The following is a 20879-nucleotide window of genomic DNA, read 5'->3' as shown; positions in this document are numbered from 1 at the left end:
AAAGGTGTAGACATGTTGAACCAAAAAAGGAGGACGGAGAAAGGTGGCGACATGCAACCCTTCACTTAACCCATGTCCACCCGCCCCATCTCATTTTCTTGTCCATTCGACATAGAATTCCGTCCTCGATATCTTCCTCCAACTCTCATGCAATAAAACTCATAAACAAAATGACGCTGACTGCGGACCGCGGCCGTCAAATTCTTCTTTTTGTAGTTTCATGGCTGAAATCCACTACTCTTTCTCAGTTTATTCCGAATGTCTCAAACTTTGGCAGAAAGGAGTGTTTAGTCGGTCATTTTTTCGTTCTTTAAAGAGAACCATGTTTCTGAATAATATTGAGCCATATTTTTCTATCCTGTCCTCCTCACTGGAATATTCTGGTGAATTTGGTCATATGAAATCAATACACTGCGAGAAAGAACCCCACTGAAATTCTGGAGAGCGTCTTTTCGTTCAACCAGAATACGAGAAGATAATATTGTTTTCTTCAGGATATTAAATCTTGAGAGTGAGATTGGCAATCATCCGAGCGGCCACTCAAGCCCGTTTCGTGAAGTGCATATACATATATGTACTTAGATAATCGAAAAGCAGTAAATCGGCCAAGAATATCTTACACAAAAGATATTCCTCAAGGCTTTCAGCATTATTATATTTATATGTACATACCAGACTGTAATTTGCAACAACATCATGGTTTAGTTTTCAAAAGTTTCGTCATCGCATCAATAAGAATATGTGATGAAATATTTGTATAAAGATGACTTTTACTTGAAAGGAATATCCGCTTCATAGTTTAAACAATGTACGTTGAAAATTTGTACAAGACAAAGGCATGAAATAACAAAATTAAGGGATAAAGTTGTTGGCCTAACTGGATGGGGTAATGTCACATGCCCATGAAAACAGTAAGATCAATTTCATGTTGAGGATAATAAGATCTCAATGCATCTCGACACCAAATTGCGAAATGTGTGTCAATGTTTCTCCAAATCCAATAATATAACAACCCAGACTTTATTTAGCATTGCACTTGATCAGGAAAGGTTTTCACATAGAATAACCAAAGACTAGAATTGTACTGCTTTCTCTCATCGTACACCCACTTTTAGCATAGTGGATGTAAGCTTGTTAATTTTAATCCGGGGTAATTTACTTGGATTTCTTCTGAGAAATTGAAGACTTACAAACTCTTATTCTCAAGTACTATTCTATATGCCAAAGGAATTTAAAAACTGTTGGGCACTAAACCTAAAATTAAAAGCGTAGAGAAATCTAAAGCTATCCAATTGTAACGAACTAATAAAATATCGCATTGGTTTAATTTAGCGCCCGTAAATTTTCTTGTCACACATTTTCGTCCCATTGTCAACAAAGCGCATAGTATTTAGAGAAATATTAGAGCAAAAGTTATTAGTTATTGCATATTCAAAGATTTGGAATAAAATAAACTTGGTTCTTTCGAACATGATATTTAGAATTTATTGTTTTGTGGCAGTACTTTAACTCTTTCGGTGGCAGTTAATGTCAGTGAAATATATGTAGCAAGCAATGATCGTCCTTTGTGGCGGTCAGACATTGAGTTAGCATTATTTCTCCTCCTCTCAAAATTGTACTTCAAAGACAGAAGACATTTAATGAATTATTGTTTACGTAAGTCGTCCACATGCATACCTATAAATCCAAGTTGACTGGAAAGCAACAATTATACCGTGCAAGACAATGATTAAGTACTGCATATATGTACACGCTCCACTTTCCTAACCTTCGAAAGACTGTTTTGCGAAGCAAAAAAGCTTTTTTTCGTCCCATGCATGTCTTTGGATTATTCAATCGGAGTCAAGAATACTTTCAAACCGCCAAAAATGAACTAGGTCAACATGCATACAATTTTTTTAGACGACGACAAGGGCTGCACCCTGGGCGACGACAAGCACAGGCAGCAGGCCAGCCGTAAAATCGTTGATCGCTACAGTTCTCCTGAACACAAAAACCAACCCGATGGGCAGCACACATACATTTCATAAGTGAAACAAGCAAGAGAGCTTGGTCGTCGTTCTTGTAGTGCCGTACGTAGAATAGGAGTCTGAAGAATGGGGAAAATGGGACGGAAGAAGAAAGCTCCCAGTTGGGGAACCAACACTTTCCGGACTTTCTTCTCAGTCTCAAAGGACACTTTTTCTCTTCACTGCTGCCACAGAAAGAGTTGGATTCTCTATGAAGATGCGACATACATGACAAGTTCTCCATTGATGTAGCGCACAATTTGTATTATTAGAGAGAAAGAGAAATGGAAGTGCAGGACAAAAGTCTTTTAAAGAAATGTGATCGAACGAACGAAACAAATGTGGCATAAGAGGGCCTGGAAAGAGTCCCCTGGAAATTGGAGAAAAGCCGAATGAATGCTTTCAAATAACGAGAAAAGTATTGGGCATTGGTCAACCTTTGATGATGTTTGTGTTCTTCTTTGGCTCCTTCAATGTTTGCTCCTCTGGACTGAAGAAATGTGAAATGAAATGAAACTCGGCTGGGGAAAGGAGGACATGGAGCACTTATGAAGTTGGAGGAAAAGAGACAGTTACAAAAAACAAATTAGTGACAGCTGAATAAACTCAGCTTAATAACAAAAACTTTGGAAAGAAAAATCTCAAACAACCCGAGTATGTACGACTATACACATTTTTCGGAGAAGAGACGAGAACAGTGTCCTCTAATACTATTTCGATAACCCTTCCATGCAAGAAAATCTTTTGTAAATTAACTTTGTTGTTTGCTGCCAGGAATCATTACTGCATATTGAAGAGACATGATAACACTGTTTGGAGAAATCAGTGCGTATGTACGTACTACGTATTTGATCAATATTGTTCCCTCGAAAATCCTCTTGCTGAACACCTTGAGCTTTATCACCTGCCAATAGTTGTACAGCGTTACTCATCTTTAGTTCCAAGGCTTCCACTATGCTTGCAATTTATCATTTTAAGATCAATAGCGCTCTAGGCACAAAAACTCCCCCCTCGTCCTCCCACCTCTGCCGGCTTGATTGCCACGTCGTCATTTCACACAAAGCCTGTTTTCTTCACTTTTGACGTTTACTTCGACTCTCTCTCTCTCTCGTCCCTCCGCTCATGTCATGTCATTTAATTTCGTTTCCAATTTCGTGTCCTAACAAAGGACACTTCAACGTCATCGAAATATCTTGATGGATAGATAGTCTTTTAATCTATTTTGAACCAAGTTTGGAGTGAAAGTTCTGCCATCCTCTGAAATACACGGATGACGTAAAATATGTCCCTGCGGCTTCAAAATCTTAAGAGGAGAACAAACAAAGGACAAACATAAAGGATGAAAATTCATAACGCAATAGAAAGGAACTTGCTCTTCTTTGCTTGGCTGCAACTTCAAAATCCCATCAAGATTGAATGCAAAGGAGCTTATCACCATGCTACGCTGGTACTAAATACTACTCAGGTTCTAAATATATACGAGATCACAACTAGGAAGCACAACTTTGATGATAGTCAGTTCTTCTCCTCCAACGAAATATAAATCCGGATTATCTCATCATTTCAACCAGTTCCAGCCATTGACACTGTTTACACTTTGCTGTAATCCAGGGCCTATACACATATATCTGATATTTGGTCTGTAATAATATCCCTACACTTTCTAGAATCTATTCATGTATGTATAAAGTATAAATGTCATACGATGTACGAAGGTTGATTAATAATTTTGTATAAATACGTGGATACGGATCAATGCATAAATTCTCCGTGAACACTCGCAACTTTGTGCTCAAAATAACACGAAGCAATATTTTTAACGTATTTATGCAGTTTTCATATTATCCCTGATTTTGTTTGTATTTATATGTATGCTTTCAGGTTATAGCTGGTACAGTCAAGAGCAAAACTTTACGACATATGGAAGAGACTTTTGGGACATGTTATTCAAATGGGGAATTAAAGGCCGTAAAGTTTTGCACCGCGTACCTTTCCGAATAATTTTTTTAACGCTGTGATATAATTTTTATTGAATAAAGCGTGCAAAAGTAGGGGGTGACGTGGTAAATTATTTTTGTCGCCGAATTTTTTTCAAGGAACTACAAGGAATTGAAAGAATTAATTTTGGAAGAGACTTTTGGGACAACACATTGTGCTTATGGCTGTCCCAAAAGTCTCTTCCAAAATTAATTCTTTCAATTCCTTGTAGTTCCTTGAAAAAAATTCGGCGACAAAAATAATTTACCACGTCACCCCCTACTTTTGCACGCTTTATTCAATAAAAATTATATCACAGCGTTAAAAAAATTATTCGGAAAGGTACGCGGTGCAAAACTTTACGGCCTTTAATTCCCCATTTGAATAACATGTCCCAAAAGTCTCTTCCATATGTCGTAAAGTTTTGCTCTTGACTGTATATTACGTGTATGAGCCGCAATACGCATGATAGTACATGCAGCAAGATAAAAAATGGAAGGATAGAGACACAAACTTGTATTATGGAATTTGTGTGTTTTATTGATTTGAAAGTTGGAGCAAATAATACACGTTGATATTTTATTGTTGAGTTGACTAAACAAAGACCACGCCAATTCTGCACTGCTACTTGTTTGAGTTGGCCTGTATCTTGTCTTTTATTTAGATAGATGGTTTGGGAAGCCACAATAATGTGCCCTTTTGTCTATCGTAATATTTGCTTTCCGTTTGGTTCTTCTGCGTGTTACAGATTGGATGCCTTTGGCGAAATTGAGACTTTGTGTTTGCCGACAAATGGAATTAGACACGCAAACTTCCAATTTCCAGTGGAATATATTTATAGCCATCAAACTATTAACTTGTATTTTGTACAATGTCTGATCCTCGTAAACTTTGCAGACAAAGGTAAATGTACTTTACTAACTCGATGCAAATTACTCACACAGTGCTAATTGTTAACTATAGATTTAGTTAAATCTAGGACAATAATGCAAATAGAAAATAAATACATACCTGCAAAGTGGGAGACACTCACTAATACCTCCAAGACCATTTTTCTTCCGTTTTTTTACTAAATATGTACTTTTTAGAGTCTCTACGCAAAACAGATCTTTGGTAAAATAAGGTGAAATTTTAGAAAGTATCTAGTTTTCAGGGTAATTTCGTAAAATACTAAAGATTCGAATGGACGTGTCAGACTAAAAAGACAATCTTCACGTTTCGCTCGTTGATGATTATATAATGATGATTATAGAATTCTATAGTAGTGTTTTTGAATATAAATTCCCCGAGTTCCAAAGGAGTTTGCGGTAAGTACTTTATGAAGTGAAAACTTGTAACTTAATTTGATAGTCCTATAAACACACAAATCAATGCAGACTTTCCCCAAGTTGCGTCAACTGCTTGGAGCGGTGGGAGAAAGTGCAAGTGGTGGTAGGAGAGCAAATACTGGAGCACGAAGATTTAAGTACCAAAAAATGAGAGTTGACTATTCGAGAGACAAAGCAAAGTCGTTTCAGACTTTTCTGTTTGTGGGGTAATCGTCGGTCTGGTGATTTGGGTTGGTTTTGGTGCAAGACTGCTGGTTCTGCGGGCTACACAGAATTGGATCAGAAGAAAAATGGAGTTGTTTTCAATCGGAAGCGGTTTCCTATGTTCCCTTTGTCACTGTCCACAATCCTTGCAATACAGCTCTGGTGCCAAGATTTGGCGACGACAAATCATGGGTTTGGTAATTTCTGGCTTCAACTGCTTATAACTAAAGCTTTATGTGTGTGTGTATTTTCAACCAGGACTTGGAATGAGAATGAATGAATCTGCCCAGAGAGAGACTGACTGGTCGTTCAACAACAAGGACAGAGAAATCCGGTCCAGTTATTCTTTCCGTTCCATTCGCAATGGTTTGGGGCCCAAAGCAGTTGTTTGCTGGTCCTGCTTTGATCTCCAGTGGTTCAAATGAGCTGGTGATATATCCTCTTTATTCGATGAACTTTTCTATTAGCAATGCTATTCCGGAATCCAATTACACTCTGATTTAAATCCGCTTTCCTTTCTCGTATAATGACTTCAATGCCTCGTGCTTCTTTCACTTTTTGATGAGAAAAGTGAGTTTTGTGAGCGTAATAGAGAAATACAATATCTCAACTCTAGGATTGTTCGACAAGATTGTGAATTGCGGTGATTTAAAATTCTCACATTTTAAACTTTCACATCCTCTCATGCGTAAATCCTTCCGTTTTACGTGAAGGTGAAAGGTATGGTAATGGCGGTGGTGCTGATGTGAGCACTTAAGAGGCTATTTGATGGCAAGGTTGAAGAGGAACTACTGCGTTTAATCCGACAGCTTGCCTTGACGTAGGAATATTAGCATTTTATTGCTCTTCAACATACCGTTTGGGTCGGTAATCTTCTTCCGACAAATCCAACAGAATTATTTAGGTTTGAAGGTTTCTGCCCTCTGGTCCCGGATCACTTATGTACTTATTCTCATAACACGGCCAATAGACAAGTCAACCCCTGACAAGCTAACACTTTAAAAGCTTATAAAAGTAATCCGGGATTTCTGAGTCGTGCTAGGAATCTCTTTGTCCATTTATGGATGTCCTTTCCCCACTCAGAAATAGTCAGTTATCGCTCAGCTTTAAAGACGAGGAGAATCTAATCTAATTGAGACATTGTCTCAGAATGATTTATCACTTCCGTTGTAAATATTCCTGGATGGTCTCGACGATTCTACCAAAGTTTTCTGCAACTCAGCACAATAATTTTGGGTAGAATAACGGTCTCGGTGATGGTTTGACCCAAAAGTCTTTCTAGTTTGCAACAAATCACTAGAAATGCGCAGATCAGTGACACAACTTTAGTAAATGCTTACACCCCTATTAGTAAATTAATTTTTTAAGTTTGTGTCCATTAAGCCAAGGATCTGAAGAAGAAGTGAAAATATATCGACACCAGGAAGTTTAACAGTTCTTAAAACGGGAAACTTGAGAAAGTCTGATATGAGGAGAATTTGATCTGTTATCACACTTATCTTCCCTGGGGACAAGGAGGATATCGTACGTACACACTCTACAGTGTGCTATTTTGTACTCCAGATAAAAAGTTTAAGCCCAACAACAATTTCGATTGTGCACTCAAGTCCCCTCCACTTTCACTCTGTTACATTTTGGATAAGAGGTTTGCAGGCTAGAAAATAGTTTGCTCCCATTTCTCTTCAAATGGACCACCTTCCTTCCCACTTCTTGAAACAGATAGATTCTGCTTTCTAAGAGACCTGCTAAGACACAAACTGCAGTGGGTACCTCATTTACGCTCACTCATTTGCCAGATAAAATTATTTCTTCCGACCAAAATAGCAGCCGTCGAAAATAAAGTAGAATTAAGAAATAAAGGTGTGCCGCCAAATATCCAGACGGAGATGCTTTATTTTTCTGCTGCCTGTTTTAAGGTGGAGAAGGCGCACGCAAATAAGTTAGAAAAGTTGCACGGTTATGAAAACTCAATTTGGTTTTAAAGAGAGTACTTTGCAGTGCTCTGCACAGCCTTCTTCACTTTTCCATCTCGTAAATATTCAGCGCCCGCACCACACTTTGAACGTAGTTATGAGGCTACAGCGAGCTCTAGGTGAGGGAAGATTGGTGGAAATTTTACATATATATACACACACACCAGACCGGACTTTCTCCTCTGTGATGGGTTTGAACTTTGACTTGCTGTGACTGCGGGAGAGCAGAACGCGTCCTTTTTAAGTACAGACGACGAGAAGGAGCTGAATTGAGCACTGTCAACCTCTCTCTCTCCCTGGAACCAAATGTCTTCGTCTCCTTTAACCTCTAAATGCGAGTGAAAGTTAAAGTAGGATTCTCAGATTTAGAAATACCGAGGAGAAAATTTGGCCGTTCTGCCGCTTCACGCACGGTTGCTGTGTATGTGGAAGTAGATAGAAATACTGTTGAACAACTCCTCACGTTTCCCATGATTTCATCACCAAAAATGCAACCAAACGTTTGCCACCGCTGCCCGAAACGCTCTGGTCTGTGGGTTGCTAGAACTGAAAGTGTAGTTCGCTTTCTCTTTCCTTCATAAAAGTTCCTCTCTGAGTCTCTCATCTTTGGACATTGCGACGGAACGAATGCGAGAGGGAGGCGAGTGGGGAAAAGTAGATATCAGCAGTGGAAAGAGATTGCATGTACATACGTCTGCATTCTCCTGAGCCGTGTGCAGATTGGGGAAGAAAGGTCTGAGAGAATGGAAAAATACAGTGAACAAATGAATGCGCAGGTATGTACTTGTACGATGGAGGATTGGAACGTTCTAAGTCACAGAATATATTTAACTAATCTTAACCACCTCACCAAGTCCATTTAAGTGGAACGGAAAATGAAAACGCAATCCAAGTTGAAGAACACCGCTATAAAATTGCAGAAATAGATCTCGTACTACAACATCGAAAGCTATTTTATGGTTACACTTTATTCAAACTTCACGAGCGTCATGTCATCTTCACAAGATTTAAAGTCCACAATTTTTCGCCACGGTTAATGCGGCATGGAAATATCTGTCGATCAATTTAGCTCTCCACGAATGCAAGTGCTGTCTCGTTTCAAAGTACACAAACTTAGTGGCTGTAAAGTGCTGTAGATAAGTTTCTTACAAGTAAATCCTTTTACCTTCTCGTTTTAGTGTCAATTTTGCTTTTACATCCTTTAGTGAAGCCTTTACAGTACGTGTCAATTCGGTCAAGTCGAACAAGAGTATTTACACTTGGAATCAACACTTGCCCATCAAGCAAACTGTCGGGCGTAAAATTTGACCCAAATCGTCGTCTCCAGTATATCTGCATATGAATGTACGTGCTTATGTGTGTACGAATACTTCCATTTTAGTACAAACGGATATGGTTGTGCAGATAAATATCGCCGACGTCTATTACACTTTAAGATAATTTTTATTAACCAGGCAAGATGATTTAGAAAGTAGTCCAACTTTCCAAGTTCCTAATAACGTTATGCATAAAATAATTCTTGCACAAAATAGTGCAGCAATTATTTACTTAATGGCGTAACTTTCATCAAAGTTTGACTAGTTGTGAGAGTCTGATATTTTCATACGGAGTTAGAGAAATTGAAATTCTAGCACGGCAGCATAGACGATAACGCCAGTTTAAAACTTGACGTGGTTCATCATTGTTCATCACCAGTTGTTGTTAGAGTTTGCCAGTTACAATCATATTTTAATATAAATTTGTAAATAAATTCCAGTGAGGTTGGAGTGATTCAATAAATGTACTTCGTATATCTGGAATGAAATGTGATTTATGAATTGCTTGGGTTAACAACTCGCTATGCACGTTAGCAATAAAATATTTTTTACCCCCCGTCATATTATTATAACCGTTTCATTCTCACCCTTTGTGATGATCATAAAATATTTCCCAAAATGTAACACATTTGTTTGAATTGACCCTTTTATTGGAAGATCGGTAGTGGGTCCACCGATCATGAGCTACATACACATAGTTATTTAGGGCTAAATGCCCAGGACGATAGTAAAACTTTCATCAACGAGATTTTATGGTGCTGTACCAAAACTCTCCTGATATTAAGAAACAAACGACAAATTGTAGCACAACAGTCGGTAGTGGAAGTTGGTGAATTACTTTGGACACACCAGTGAGTGCACATGTATGAGAAAGTGGAAAGCTGAATGTGACCTTCCACAACACGGTGTCGACAAACTGTAACGCCCCCAACCATAAAATTTAATGGCGTTCGAATCACCCTCTAAAACTGCACTCATTTCCCTTTACTCCTATTTCAGCAATTTACACTCTCATCTCCCACGTGATTTATTGCGAAAATAGAGAGGGTCCTAGAATTAGATATACGATGCTATACGTACGTACGTACCTCGTAGGAGAGAGCTTTCATTTCAGGTTAAATTAAAGAAATCTCAAAATTTCACTGCATCAAAGCCCACACGTTTCTACAGAGAATTATTAACTACTAAACTTGATTAAGAGCTAGGAAGAACTCAATGTGTGTAAATCTCACAAAATATCGGTTAGTCTTACTTGACTAGTTTCATGATGATAAAAACAGAAGACGGACAACCCGATCATGCCGAAAATAAGTGTTGCGTTTGCAACAACTATAAATTAGAGGGTGCATGTATTTCCTTCTTTGCTTGCATGAGAAGAGCTCATCAAGACAAACTTTTGGTGAGAGAGGACAGAGGGAAAGAAAAGGAGATATTTATGTATTTTCACCACTGCATTTTACTTGAACGCCGTGGTTTAGTTTTCTACGAGGTGACCCTTTGCCATTTGCACCTTTCCATCTCATTAATTTTCTGTAGCTAATGCATTACAGATAGTCAATAGAACTGGGATCAGGCTTTTGAGCTCAAACACAAAACAACACGCGTTCTTGCATAATTCTAGAACAAATTGTCACTCTCACGTTCAGGGATTACAGAACTTGTCGGAACTGAATTGAGCAGGATGGATCATAGTAAAATCTCAGTTTTACTCTGAAATGCAGATTATATTTCCCATGGGCTCGTTATCAATAGTAGAGGAAAACAACGAAATCGCATAAAACTGTTCTGCTACTCGTACGTTTGCTTGTAGCCACCGGGTTGGTATTTGAGCTGTCGGACGATGTTACAGAATAAATCATCACTAGGGATGATAGAAAGCAAGAATTTCTGTTTCGTAACACCATATCAAGAGCAAATATCAGCAAAAGTGGCACTGACAATGCAATCATCGGCTATATTTGTATTATGAGCTCACAAAATCTTGCTCTGAAAAGGGAAAGCAGAGTAACAATGATATTTCCCATGAAGTAAGTTCCATGTATGATTTCTATAATCCCTCACGCTATGAATTAAATTAATTTTGTGGAAGTCTAAATGAACACCTGTATTATCATCTTACTCGTTCCATTAGCCAAGCAAAATATAAAGGAATAAAGGTGAACAAAGAACACGACATCCAAATTGCAAGAGCAGAAAATCGATTTCATCCAAGACACATATAACAGTTTAGAATTTGTTTCTTACCACACAACCAACCGCAGGAGGTAAGGAAACAAACTTGAAAGAGCGCACAACAAATGGTATTCCTTTCCATTTCACGAGTCTCATGCTGTACAAAAGAAATTTGTAATCTCATGTTTTCTTCGAGTGTGAAATTTCTTAACCCATCGACGAGACGGAACAATAGCCTTGGTGAAGATAGATAAATGCCGAATTTTCTCTAAATCAGTTCACTTCATGATGTCTTTCACTCACGAGAAAATCCTCTCAGAGAGTGAGAGAGACGGAAATATTTTAATGAAAATTGCTGCATCAATGTAGACTCGCATGCAGGATAGCGATCACGACGATCAAACGACATATCCGTGCAATGAAGGGTATTTATCGTAACGATATCCAGTTCTTGCGTGCTTTCTCTCCACCTAGCTGCACAAAGTATTTTTAGTTAAGTTTAGAGATTTATCTCAAACTTAATCTTTCTATCAAGTAAGTACACAAGTACATTTGTACGTGTGCATTAACTTGAATACTGCATTTTTTGAAGTCACATGATGTTTGGTGCAAATTTAACGAATGGATTTTGTGATACAAAGGCTCTCTGGAAAGTTGTTCATGCTTTTAGTCCTAAGAATATGGATTTCTATTCTTACAACCTGCACCATTTTTCCTGGTTCTGCTTTTACGACCAATTACGAAAGTAAGGTAAAACTGCGTAGAAAGTGCCCTTGTCATCGCTCACTCGCATACAACAACATCTCGAAAGAGTTCTCACTCAACTTCTTTTCCTGCCACGCATTGCCAGTGAGAACCCGACCAGTTTTCGTTATCTGAGAAACGGAGAAAGTTGGGCTTCTTTGATTGCTTCATTTATCATTGATTCATTGATTTACTACACAGATAGCCATTTGTCCAAGGTGTCAGACCGAAGCTGATAAACAACCAGAACCACCAACCAACTTGCGTTTTTTTCCTCTGGCAAGCTCAAATTTTGTTTATTTACTTGCTACTTTGCTACGAAATTGTAGACGATCTTGCAAAATGTCAATCTGTCATAATCTGTTACAATTTCGTCATATAAGTAAGATTTGTGTACATAAAGTGAGCTCAGAACCGGTACAATCGAAGTTTATTTATTTTCAAAGTGGGAAATGTAACCAGTTTGGATGAGTAAGTGAGAGCACAAAAATGTTATCCTGGTTATTGCGCAATGCATACTTTGCATGTTATAATCGCCGCATGCATTAGTATTTGTAGCTGGAAGTGATGCTATCTAGCAAATGTGGGAGAAAGCCATAATGCCACACACCATCGTCACCACGAGCAGCAAATTGAAACTTGGTGAAATGGATAGTGCGAATTATTATTAAATGAGAAGATGGGAGCAATTTCCATGTCGCGGAGCCATTAGTGTAAGTGAGCGAGAGCTAAAGTGCAGGCAGGCAGGGAGGAAATGTTCCTAGTAGATCGGAATCGGTGGATAGAGAAAGCAATGATGTAGACGGGATTGAAACCAGGATTAGAGCGGGTATGAATCCATTAAAATATAATGAGAAGTCTCATCATCTGCCGAATTTACTCGAGAGATATTAACAACAGTGCAGAATCTCTAATTAAGAAGGAATGACTGGCACCGCACAATCTGCCATAATATGTATTAACGGATTATGAGAAGTACTATGAATCTCATTTACAGCTCCATTTCCTTTCGAATAAATTGACAGCACTCCCACCACCGCCCAGGCCCAACTACCTAAACCAAGCACACTATTGTATTACAATATGGTGTTACCAGGTAAAAAATATTGCACACTCGCAGCACTGAATTAAAAGTGTATATTTTTAATACAAAATTATTACTCAAGAACAAGTTGCACAAAGGTCTCGTTGATATCTAGCAACCCGTTTCTGTATGTAGCTGAAGTTAAGTTTTTAAGGATTCATTGAGGGTATTCATTATTTCTTCGTATCCTTAGTATTCTTCGTATCGTAAAATAACTTACGAAGCTTACGAGATTTTGTAAGCGTCGTAAGATTTTCTCATCGAAAATCACGTTACTACGCTTACGATTTTTACTAAACCTGACCCCTTGTTTTTTCTTCGTAAACTATTTTACGATACGATGGATACGAAGAAATAATGAATACCCTCATTATAATTAATTAGATAATTCAGAACAGAACTTGAACATAACTTTAGCAACTTTTCCTCTTGGCAGTGTAAATACGTGACTTGTTAGCAAACAATATAAATACATGCGAATCTGCTACAAATTCTCAAGTATGTTCACAAAGTAACAATGCGTCTTTATCACGAATTGTCGAAACATCCAATTAACGTGCTGCATAAGTTACGTAGTTGTGTAAATGTTAGCAAAAACGGAAAATGTATTTATAGAATATTCAAAAAATGGAGTTTGCAAAATACAGTGATATGCAATAAAATATGGCCTACATTAGAGTGAAGCTGAGGAAGTAGGAAATAATTTTTTGCCTGAATAACCTGGGTCTGATAAACACACATAGAGCTACTATTTCAAAATAGAGGTGGCAAACTAGGTAGGCAATGACCAAAACGTGTGGCTACTCAATTGGTGATTTGCCTAGCGTAGAACGGGTAGAAATGGAAGTTTAGCAAACGTGATGGGGATGAGGAACAACTTCATGAATATAATTACCCTAAAAGTAACATCTGTATAGAAGTAACCCTTTAATGGGACTCAGAAGTCGGAGATAACTAGACTCTAAGCATCTGGAGCAAGTTAATTGAAATTTCCTCTCTCTTGAACATTCGTTTTCCATGAATAAACTGATGAGTGCGTACACAATGCATTTCCTTTGCTTCCTCCGGAGATGACTATGTACATCTTACTCCGAAGTAACGACGTTCATCTCTTGAGCGCGTATTAAGCAAGCGCTTCAAGTGGAAGATCTGAGGAGTTCTCCATCTCAAGTACAATGCATAGTACAAAGGAACAAAAAAATAAGTAGACTCGAAAAGTTTCATGAGACCACCCTTTCCTCACAATCAGATCAAGCTTAAATAAATCCAGGGAGGGAAAAGTAAGGCTGCAGAAAATTAAATTATATTTGAATAGTAATCGGATAAAATATTGTATCCAAGAAATTTAGCTTCACTCCTAACGTTTCCAGACTACAAATTAGGGTTTCTTCTCATCAAGCAATGCCCTTGAAGTGAAAAAAATGAGTACAAGAGGATGATAACTTGTACAATAAGTATAAGCAATTGGCTTAATGGGTCCGCCGACTATACGAGAAATGGATCAATACAAAAGAAAGATGCTTGAGATTTCCGAAATAGAAAGGACGATGGTCGTAGGATTAGCTCATCACCCATCAGTTTGATTTGATATTCGTTACAGTACAATGGAGAGAAAGGGATTTTGGCATGGTTTGCAAGATTTTGTTCGCGTAACAGCTTTTCTATTCACGCGAGCAAATCTAGAGATAAAATTGACTTATTTTGAGTGACAGGAATTGTATCGCGAGTGAGCAGTGTAATATGTAGCACATTGGATTCGATTTGAATAACGTGGAATCCATTTTCACATTTGATAACTATAAAGCATTGGAACCTCCACCAGCAGCGCCATTTTCTGGGCAGTATTAAAATATATGTTCTGTAACAGTTGAAGAAAAATGGGAATAAATAAAAATGAAATAAATATGCTGATATTTATGGATGTACATATTTCCCGTCTCGTCACATTACATAATTGCATTCACGAGCTCTTTCACTTTTTATCCAGACCAACAAAGCTTACTACAATATATGTGGCTTCCAAAGAGTTTTGTGTTTGGGATGAGTTGATACTCACGATGCAACAAATAATAAATATAATATTTTGCTGGAATGAGCCCACTCGTATATTGTGAATGCAATAATTTCCAGCACTCAACTTAAGCCAATAGTGATCTAAAAGTCTGTCGTTCATCAAAAAAGAGAAAACAAAGGCTTGAAGAGAATAGGAAAGCTAAGAAGCACTAATGGAAAGTGAAGAGCAAACAAGGGTCCCATTAATTGAGAGAACTCATGAGAATTATCCCACCTGCTTCATATTTTTAACGCTTTTCACTGAGAGAGGATTTTCTAAGTGTTTTCACCCAGAGAACAAAGATGCTGAACAAAGAGTTCCTAAAATCGAATAGTTTATACAACTTCCAAAGTTTTTGCACAATGAGCCATCTGCACAATGGTCTCAATTTTTTTTTCTTTCTAATCTTGTTCTGTGTACTCTAGCAACTCCATAAACGGGTACTGACAAAGTTCTATAATCAAACAGATGAAGCCACAATTGTTAAGTGTTTTTCCAGGGAAGAACCTAGTACATTTTTTAAAAGGTTTCATCAACGTGTGCATGAAAGCAAACCAGCCCCTGGTATTAATATGTGAGTCTCTTTTCGAAATCATAAGACGGTCGGTTAAGAAGTAGGCATAAATAAGGTTAAGGACGTGCAGAATTTTCAGGAGTTTTATAATTCAATTTTAACCTGATTATTATATTGGCTTCAGTTAATTGAGTTATTGTGGAAGATTTGTTGGCCAACGAACCGTCCTTTTGGTTTCATCAATTGCATCACGCTTTCACACGAAACATCTTGTGCTTTCTAGTCATGATTTGCTTTCACTAGCATAAACTTGAGTCTAGCTACGTCACCCTCAACGAAAACTAACATGAAGGCGACCTCCTACCTAAGTACGTAGATACACAGTTGCTTCCATTGATTTTGCTGTAACATCAACTTAGCTCAAGTTAATTAAAAATTTACTTGTGTGCAAAGTGGTTCACCTCAACTCTACTGGAGCCTTAAGTCAATAATGGTTCCTTTCGCTACGTTTTACCTGAGGCCCCAGGTTTTCCAATACCACCATTTCTTTAGTCTGGAGGTGCATGAACTTATGAGTAGATGAATTGGTTTAGAGATACAAGAAAAGTAATCTAACAATCAACGACACGACGAAGCAACCGGACAGGACAATATCAACTAGCAATTTATTTTTTTAAATAGAATTTAAGTACAATAAAAACTAGTAAATATTTCATCCGCATGCATATTTTGTTCTTGTGAAAGGTTCATTTTCGTTGTGAAAGCGATAGATTTTGTACTTACGTAAACTTAAGACAAAGGTAACTAGAATTATGTCAAAAGCACTACTTGCAACTAAGTTGCATATTTGTATGAATGAAGCTTGAAGCAAAATGAGATTAAATGCAATGCTCTCAAGAAGGACGAGAGTACTACTATTTTTCCTTTGAGCTACAACAAGTGCTGGATTGCAGAGTGAAGAGATACATTCTGTATCGCTCGGTTATGAAATGCAATAAATAAAAAGAAAGCCAGAAAGGGAATTGTACGTGCATTCTAGGTTTATGGTGCACGATTCCTTCCGTGTATAATTCTTTCTGAAAATTATGTTATTATTTTTCTAAAATTTAAGTACCACCCAAGTAAGATTTCATATCCCAAATATAAATTGTATAAGTGTCGTGCAAATACATATTCGTAAAAATAAAAGTCTGAAATTCTCAGGCCTGAAAATGCTAAATAACAAAACGATGTTTAAGAATACGTTGGAAAATCTGTTTAATCCACGATCACCTCGATATGCTTCACTCTTTGACATTATATTCTATGGCAGGGCATTACCTGGGAGAGAAAGCGAACGAGTAGACTTTCTTTACCGACTGAGAGAGTGCCTAACGTAGGAATAAAGATGTGGAAAATATACCCAACAAGAAGATTGAGATCGTAATAAAAAGAACGATAAATTTAATCCTTGTCAGAAGATTTATAACGGTATCAATGATCTCATTTCCAGCTTTAAAAACCTACAGCACAGACTTGATCTGGCCCGACCCTTGCAATCCTTATCTAAAATATATTTCGAAATCCGGAAAACCAGTGGACCTTTGTCAGTAACTTCATTTTCGTACACTAATTTCTACCTAACGGCAAATTTTTCCATCATTTGCCATCCATGGTTTTCATACATTTTTTAGGACTAACAATGTCTCTCTTCGAACTTACATGTAAAAACTACCGATAAAAATGAGTGACAAAATGCATGTCAATCGGTGCAATACTTTTTTCGCTATAGTGGGGCAGACAGATGTACACGATGGTTCAAAAAGTCCTAGCTCGGCTCAAGCTAAAAATGGCCAGTTCTTTCTCTTCTTAATTTATGACGAGCATTTCTGTTTGTGCATTACATTTGTCTTTTGAGCATAAAGCATTTTTTTCTCATTTCCTCGCATTGTTTTGAACAATCTTCACGCTCTTCCGACGACGACCATCCGTTATATAACAGACAATATATATTACGTAAGTAATACAATTTATTATTCAGGAAGGAAGTATCAACGCTTAATTTCAATTGATTCTCTTTATTTATGTGCAACACTTTTCATGAAAACGGAAATTTGTCATTTTTACAAAGACAAATAAATCTGAAATGCATATTTACAATTGCCTAACTATTTTCAATAAATTATATGCACATAAACACGCCTCCGTGGATTGTTGTTGCACAAGAAGCAATAAACACAAGAGTTCAACATTTCTTTCACAATTAAATCAACATTTCAACCCGGAGGGAATATTCTTTCATGTCTTCAAGTTGTTTGTTTTTATTGAAAGTGAAGTTATGATATTTGGGATGCCAACAAAAAGATTTAAGTGCATTTTTCTTGAGTTTGAGATTAAAACTTCAGTTCATGGCACTTAATTCTTGCATGACGAAGGGAAATGTCAAACTCTAATCAAATTTGCTACAAGTTTGTCTGCCAATGACACAACTCTTCTCAGAAACAACATTCGATGATATTAAATTCAGGTATTTATGCACGTGAACTACTTAATTTGTCAACATAAAACCCTTCAAAAATGGAGAATTTGCGAGAAATGTCATAAATCCATATTAGCAGAGATGAGAGAGATGTTCCCACGGTGAGATACATACACCTTCACCTCAATGAATAATTTAATAATTTAATTTGGGGACGTAGAAATTAGTGCATTAGGAAAATTTCCGTTTAAACTTTGGCACACCTCTAATAAATAAATCTTGACATTTATAAACCTTTATATGTACATAGATCATAAAATTGTAATGTGTTTGCGATTTCACACTAGTTTGTATTTTATTATGAGATTAATAATACTACTCTAAAATACTTCATTACATATTTGCAGATGAATATCAATTTATTATTTATACTTGTAACGTAATTATTTAATTTTCTAGGCCATAATTAGCTACAGGAAGATATCAATGCATCTTGCTTGCTCGTTTCACTCTTGCGTTTAATTCCACTTCAAAACAAAGATTCCAATCTAAGTAAAACCGATTTGTCATTTATGTTACCAAGTGTGTTCTCGAAAGGAAGCATACGAATGGTACTGAATAGATTTACGCAAGTCAAATATATAGATACGTTGCGTTGAAAAAAGTAAGATTTCCGCCAACCTGGCACGATTTCTACAAGTGGAGTGAAAAGACGACCCAGAACATATCACAGCCGTTGGTCATACGAATGACTCAATTCGACGAATGACATGATTCGTTGCGTCAAAAGAATTTTTAGATGGTGATGTGTCTCTCAAATAGTGGAATTAATTGGCGTATGAGTGAAAGACCCTGCAGAAGTATCGCACGACATGGCACACATAATGGAACAGATGAACTGATTCCCATTGAATTGACACTTTCCGTTACTTTTCTCACTTAAACTTTCACCATTCAATTCCTAGTCTGAAACCCAGGAAGAAAGTTAGAAATGAATGCTCATGTGTTCGGACGAGTGCGAGAATAAGAGTTAGCAATTGGCAGTCCTTAATTAGTTTGAGTTTAATCAGACCTTAAGAATTTGTCCCCTAAGTTAATTAACCAAGATCTTTTTGCTCCGTAAATTGTCGATAAAAAGATAAAATACTTTGACCCATCTATTCAGCACTATTTAATATTTACACATCTAAATAAACCTAACCGAGCCGGTATTTATCTCTGTAGTTAAACACTCGTCATATGTATGTATGTATATGCATATGTACATTCAGGTAATATGAAGCGCATTCACTCAGCTGGTGAAAATTGTATGGATGACCATAAAATTTTTAGGACTTTCTCCTTGTGGAAAATCTCTGAGAGTCCACACGTACGAGTGACGAGTAAAGGAAGGAGGACATTGCAAGTACTTACACGTTGATTCAGCACCAGGTTTGACCTGAGGGCCCGGGTCGGCTTCGTCGTGATGCACCATTTCCCAGGCTGTTGTTCGCTTGGCCCGATGGAGAATTCCGAGTGGGAGGTGGCGGAGTTTGACCTCTCCCCTCTCCGCCAAGGCACGACCTTGGACAGGGAGGCGATAATTGACACTAAAATTTTCCCTCCTTTCTCAAAATGTGACAGAGGAAATGTTACCACTTTTTGTGACAAGTGGGTTAACAACAATTTACTCTACTTGACAGATGTACTACATGGCTCAGCTAAATGGAAATTCCTTATGGTTCTTGTCAATACGGTTGAAAACAATACGAAATATCTGCTCTTATTTTTTAACACTCCAGTTGCGTCAAATATCCGACGGATCAATAATTGTGCGCAGAAAAGTCCTTCCATTCACTTTCTCCGGGACGGATCCTGTTGCAAATCCGAAATGTGTATTGCGAAACGAGCTGGAGTGGAAATTGCAAAGCCGGTCCATTCCAGCCAACGGAGTTTTATGCCACTGTATTTCCAGGTATATCCGACCTGCGAGTGTGTGCGTCCTTTCCTCCTTCACCTGCTGACTTTCACCTCGCAACCCACGCATCGTCATACACCGAAATTCGTCTAAGGACACCTCAATTGAGCCCAAATTGAGTTGTGAAGCATACGTTTTAAAATAAATAACGAAAAGAAATATCGCAACCCCGTAGAAATGCGCATGAATTAGCTTTATCCATACCTGCTGTCAAAACGGAAAATTATTCCCTCCGCCTTCTTTAATTAATTCTACATCCAGACAATTTCTCATAGGTTGGCCTGTACAAGGTCAACGATGGGTCTGGATATAGTACACATTGACTCAGGCTCTACATATTGCATACCGAGCGTAAATATATATATAAGAGTAACTTAATAATAATAAACTCCACATTAGTTGGAAAAGAAAAGAAAGGCGGACAAATCTCTTGGGATCTAACCGCATTAAGAGAAGATGAACCATGATGAACCACCAGCAAACCAGCAGAGCAACCAAAATGATTAGTTGGCCACTTTATAAGTTTTCCCTTCCATTTCCTAAGGGTGCACCCCGGAGGAGGGCATTAATAGGGTGGAGATATATATACAATTAATTTCATTTTGGAGGGGCTGGACATTTGCCACATCATACAAGAGCAGTAAAAAGAAATGTCTTGTTGGTTGAAACTGAGGGGGGTCTTGTTGCCTCATTTATTGCATTCTCACTCCTAATAAGCTAACGAGAGATGGGTATACAATATTTTTCTTTTCAGTGCATTAAGCCAAGTCTCCCAAACGGCCAAAGTATCCATTAAAGTTCGTTCACATTTGCTTCACCACGCCAGTCGACGCTTTATATGAAGGTCCAGCATGTCATGATTGAAAGAAATGTGGCACAAGCAGAAAACCTTTGGTTCTACGATGTCGGTTCTGCGGAGCGTCAGTTAATCTGGGGATTACTCTGAGAAAACTCTCATTTCCTTCTCAGAGTTAAAGTCTTTTCTTCTCTGGCATAAAGTGTAGAAAGTTAATTAATTTTGCTGAATCTTGCAGCACAACATATTGGTAACGTCTGTTGCACTCGCTATACACGCTGGTATCACCTTCGA

The 20879-nt window shown here is 37.7% G+C and overlaps 1 protein-coding gene across 2 annotated transcripts in view; it reads right to left on the bottom strand.

The window, feature by feature from the left end:
• LOC110863503 (synaptotagmin-4) overlaps positions 1-19646 on the bottom strand; it is a 40948-nt gene extending 21302 nt beyond the window's left edge. The window contains exon 1 of one of the 2 annotated variants that reach the window (XM_022112837.2): positions 19246-19646. In XM_022112837.2, coding sequence (XP_021968529.1) covers positions 19246-19306 — 61 coding nt within the window. In that variant the 5' untranslated portion in view covers positions 19307-19646. Of the gene's footprint in view, positions 1-4997; positions 8009-19245 lie in introns of those variants that run through there. The other variant, XM_035846775.1, reaches the window with a different exon arrangement.
• Between the last annotated feature and the right edge of the window lie 1233 nt (positions 19647-20879).

This window comes from Folsomia candida, unplaced genomic scaffold, assembly GCF_002217175.1.
Source record: "Folsomia candida strain VU population unplaced genomic scaffold, ASM221717v1 Fcan01_Sc001, whole genome shotgun sequence".
Lineage (NCBI taxonomy): Eukaryota > Metazoa > Arthropoda > Collembola > Entomobryomorpha > Isotomidae > Folsomia > Folsomia candida.
Note: the sequence above shows the minus strand (reverse complement) of the source record. Positions and strands in the feature narration are given on the sequence as shown.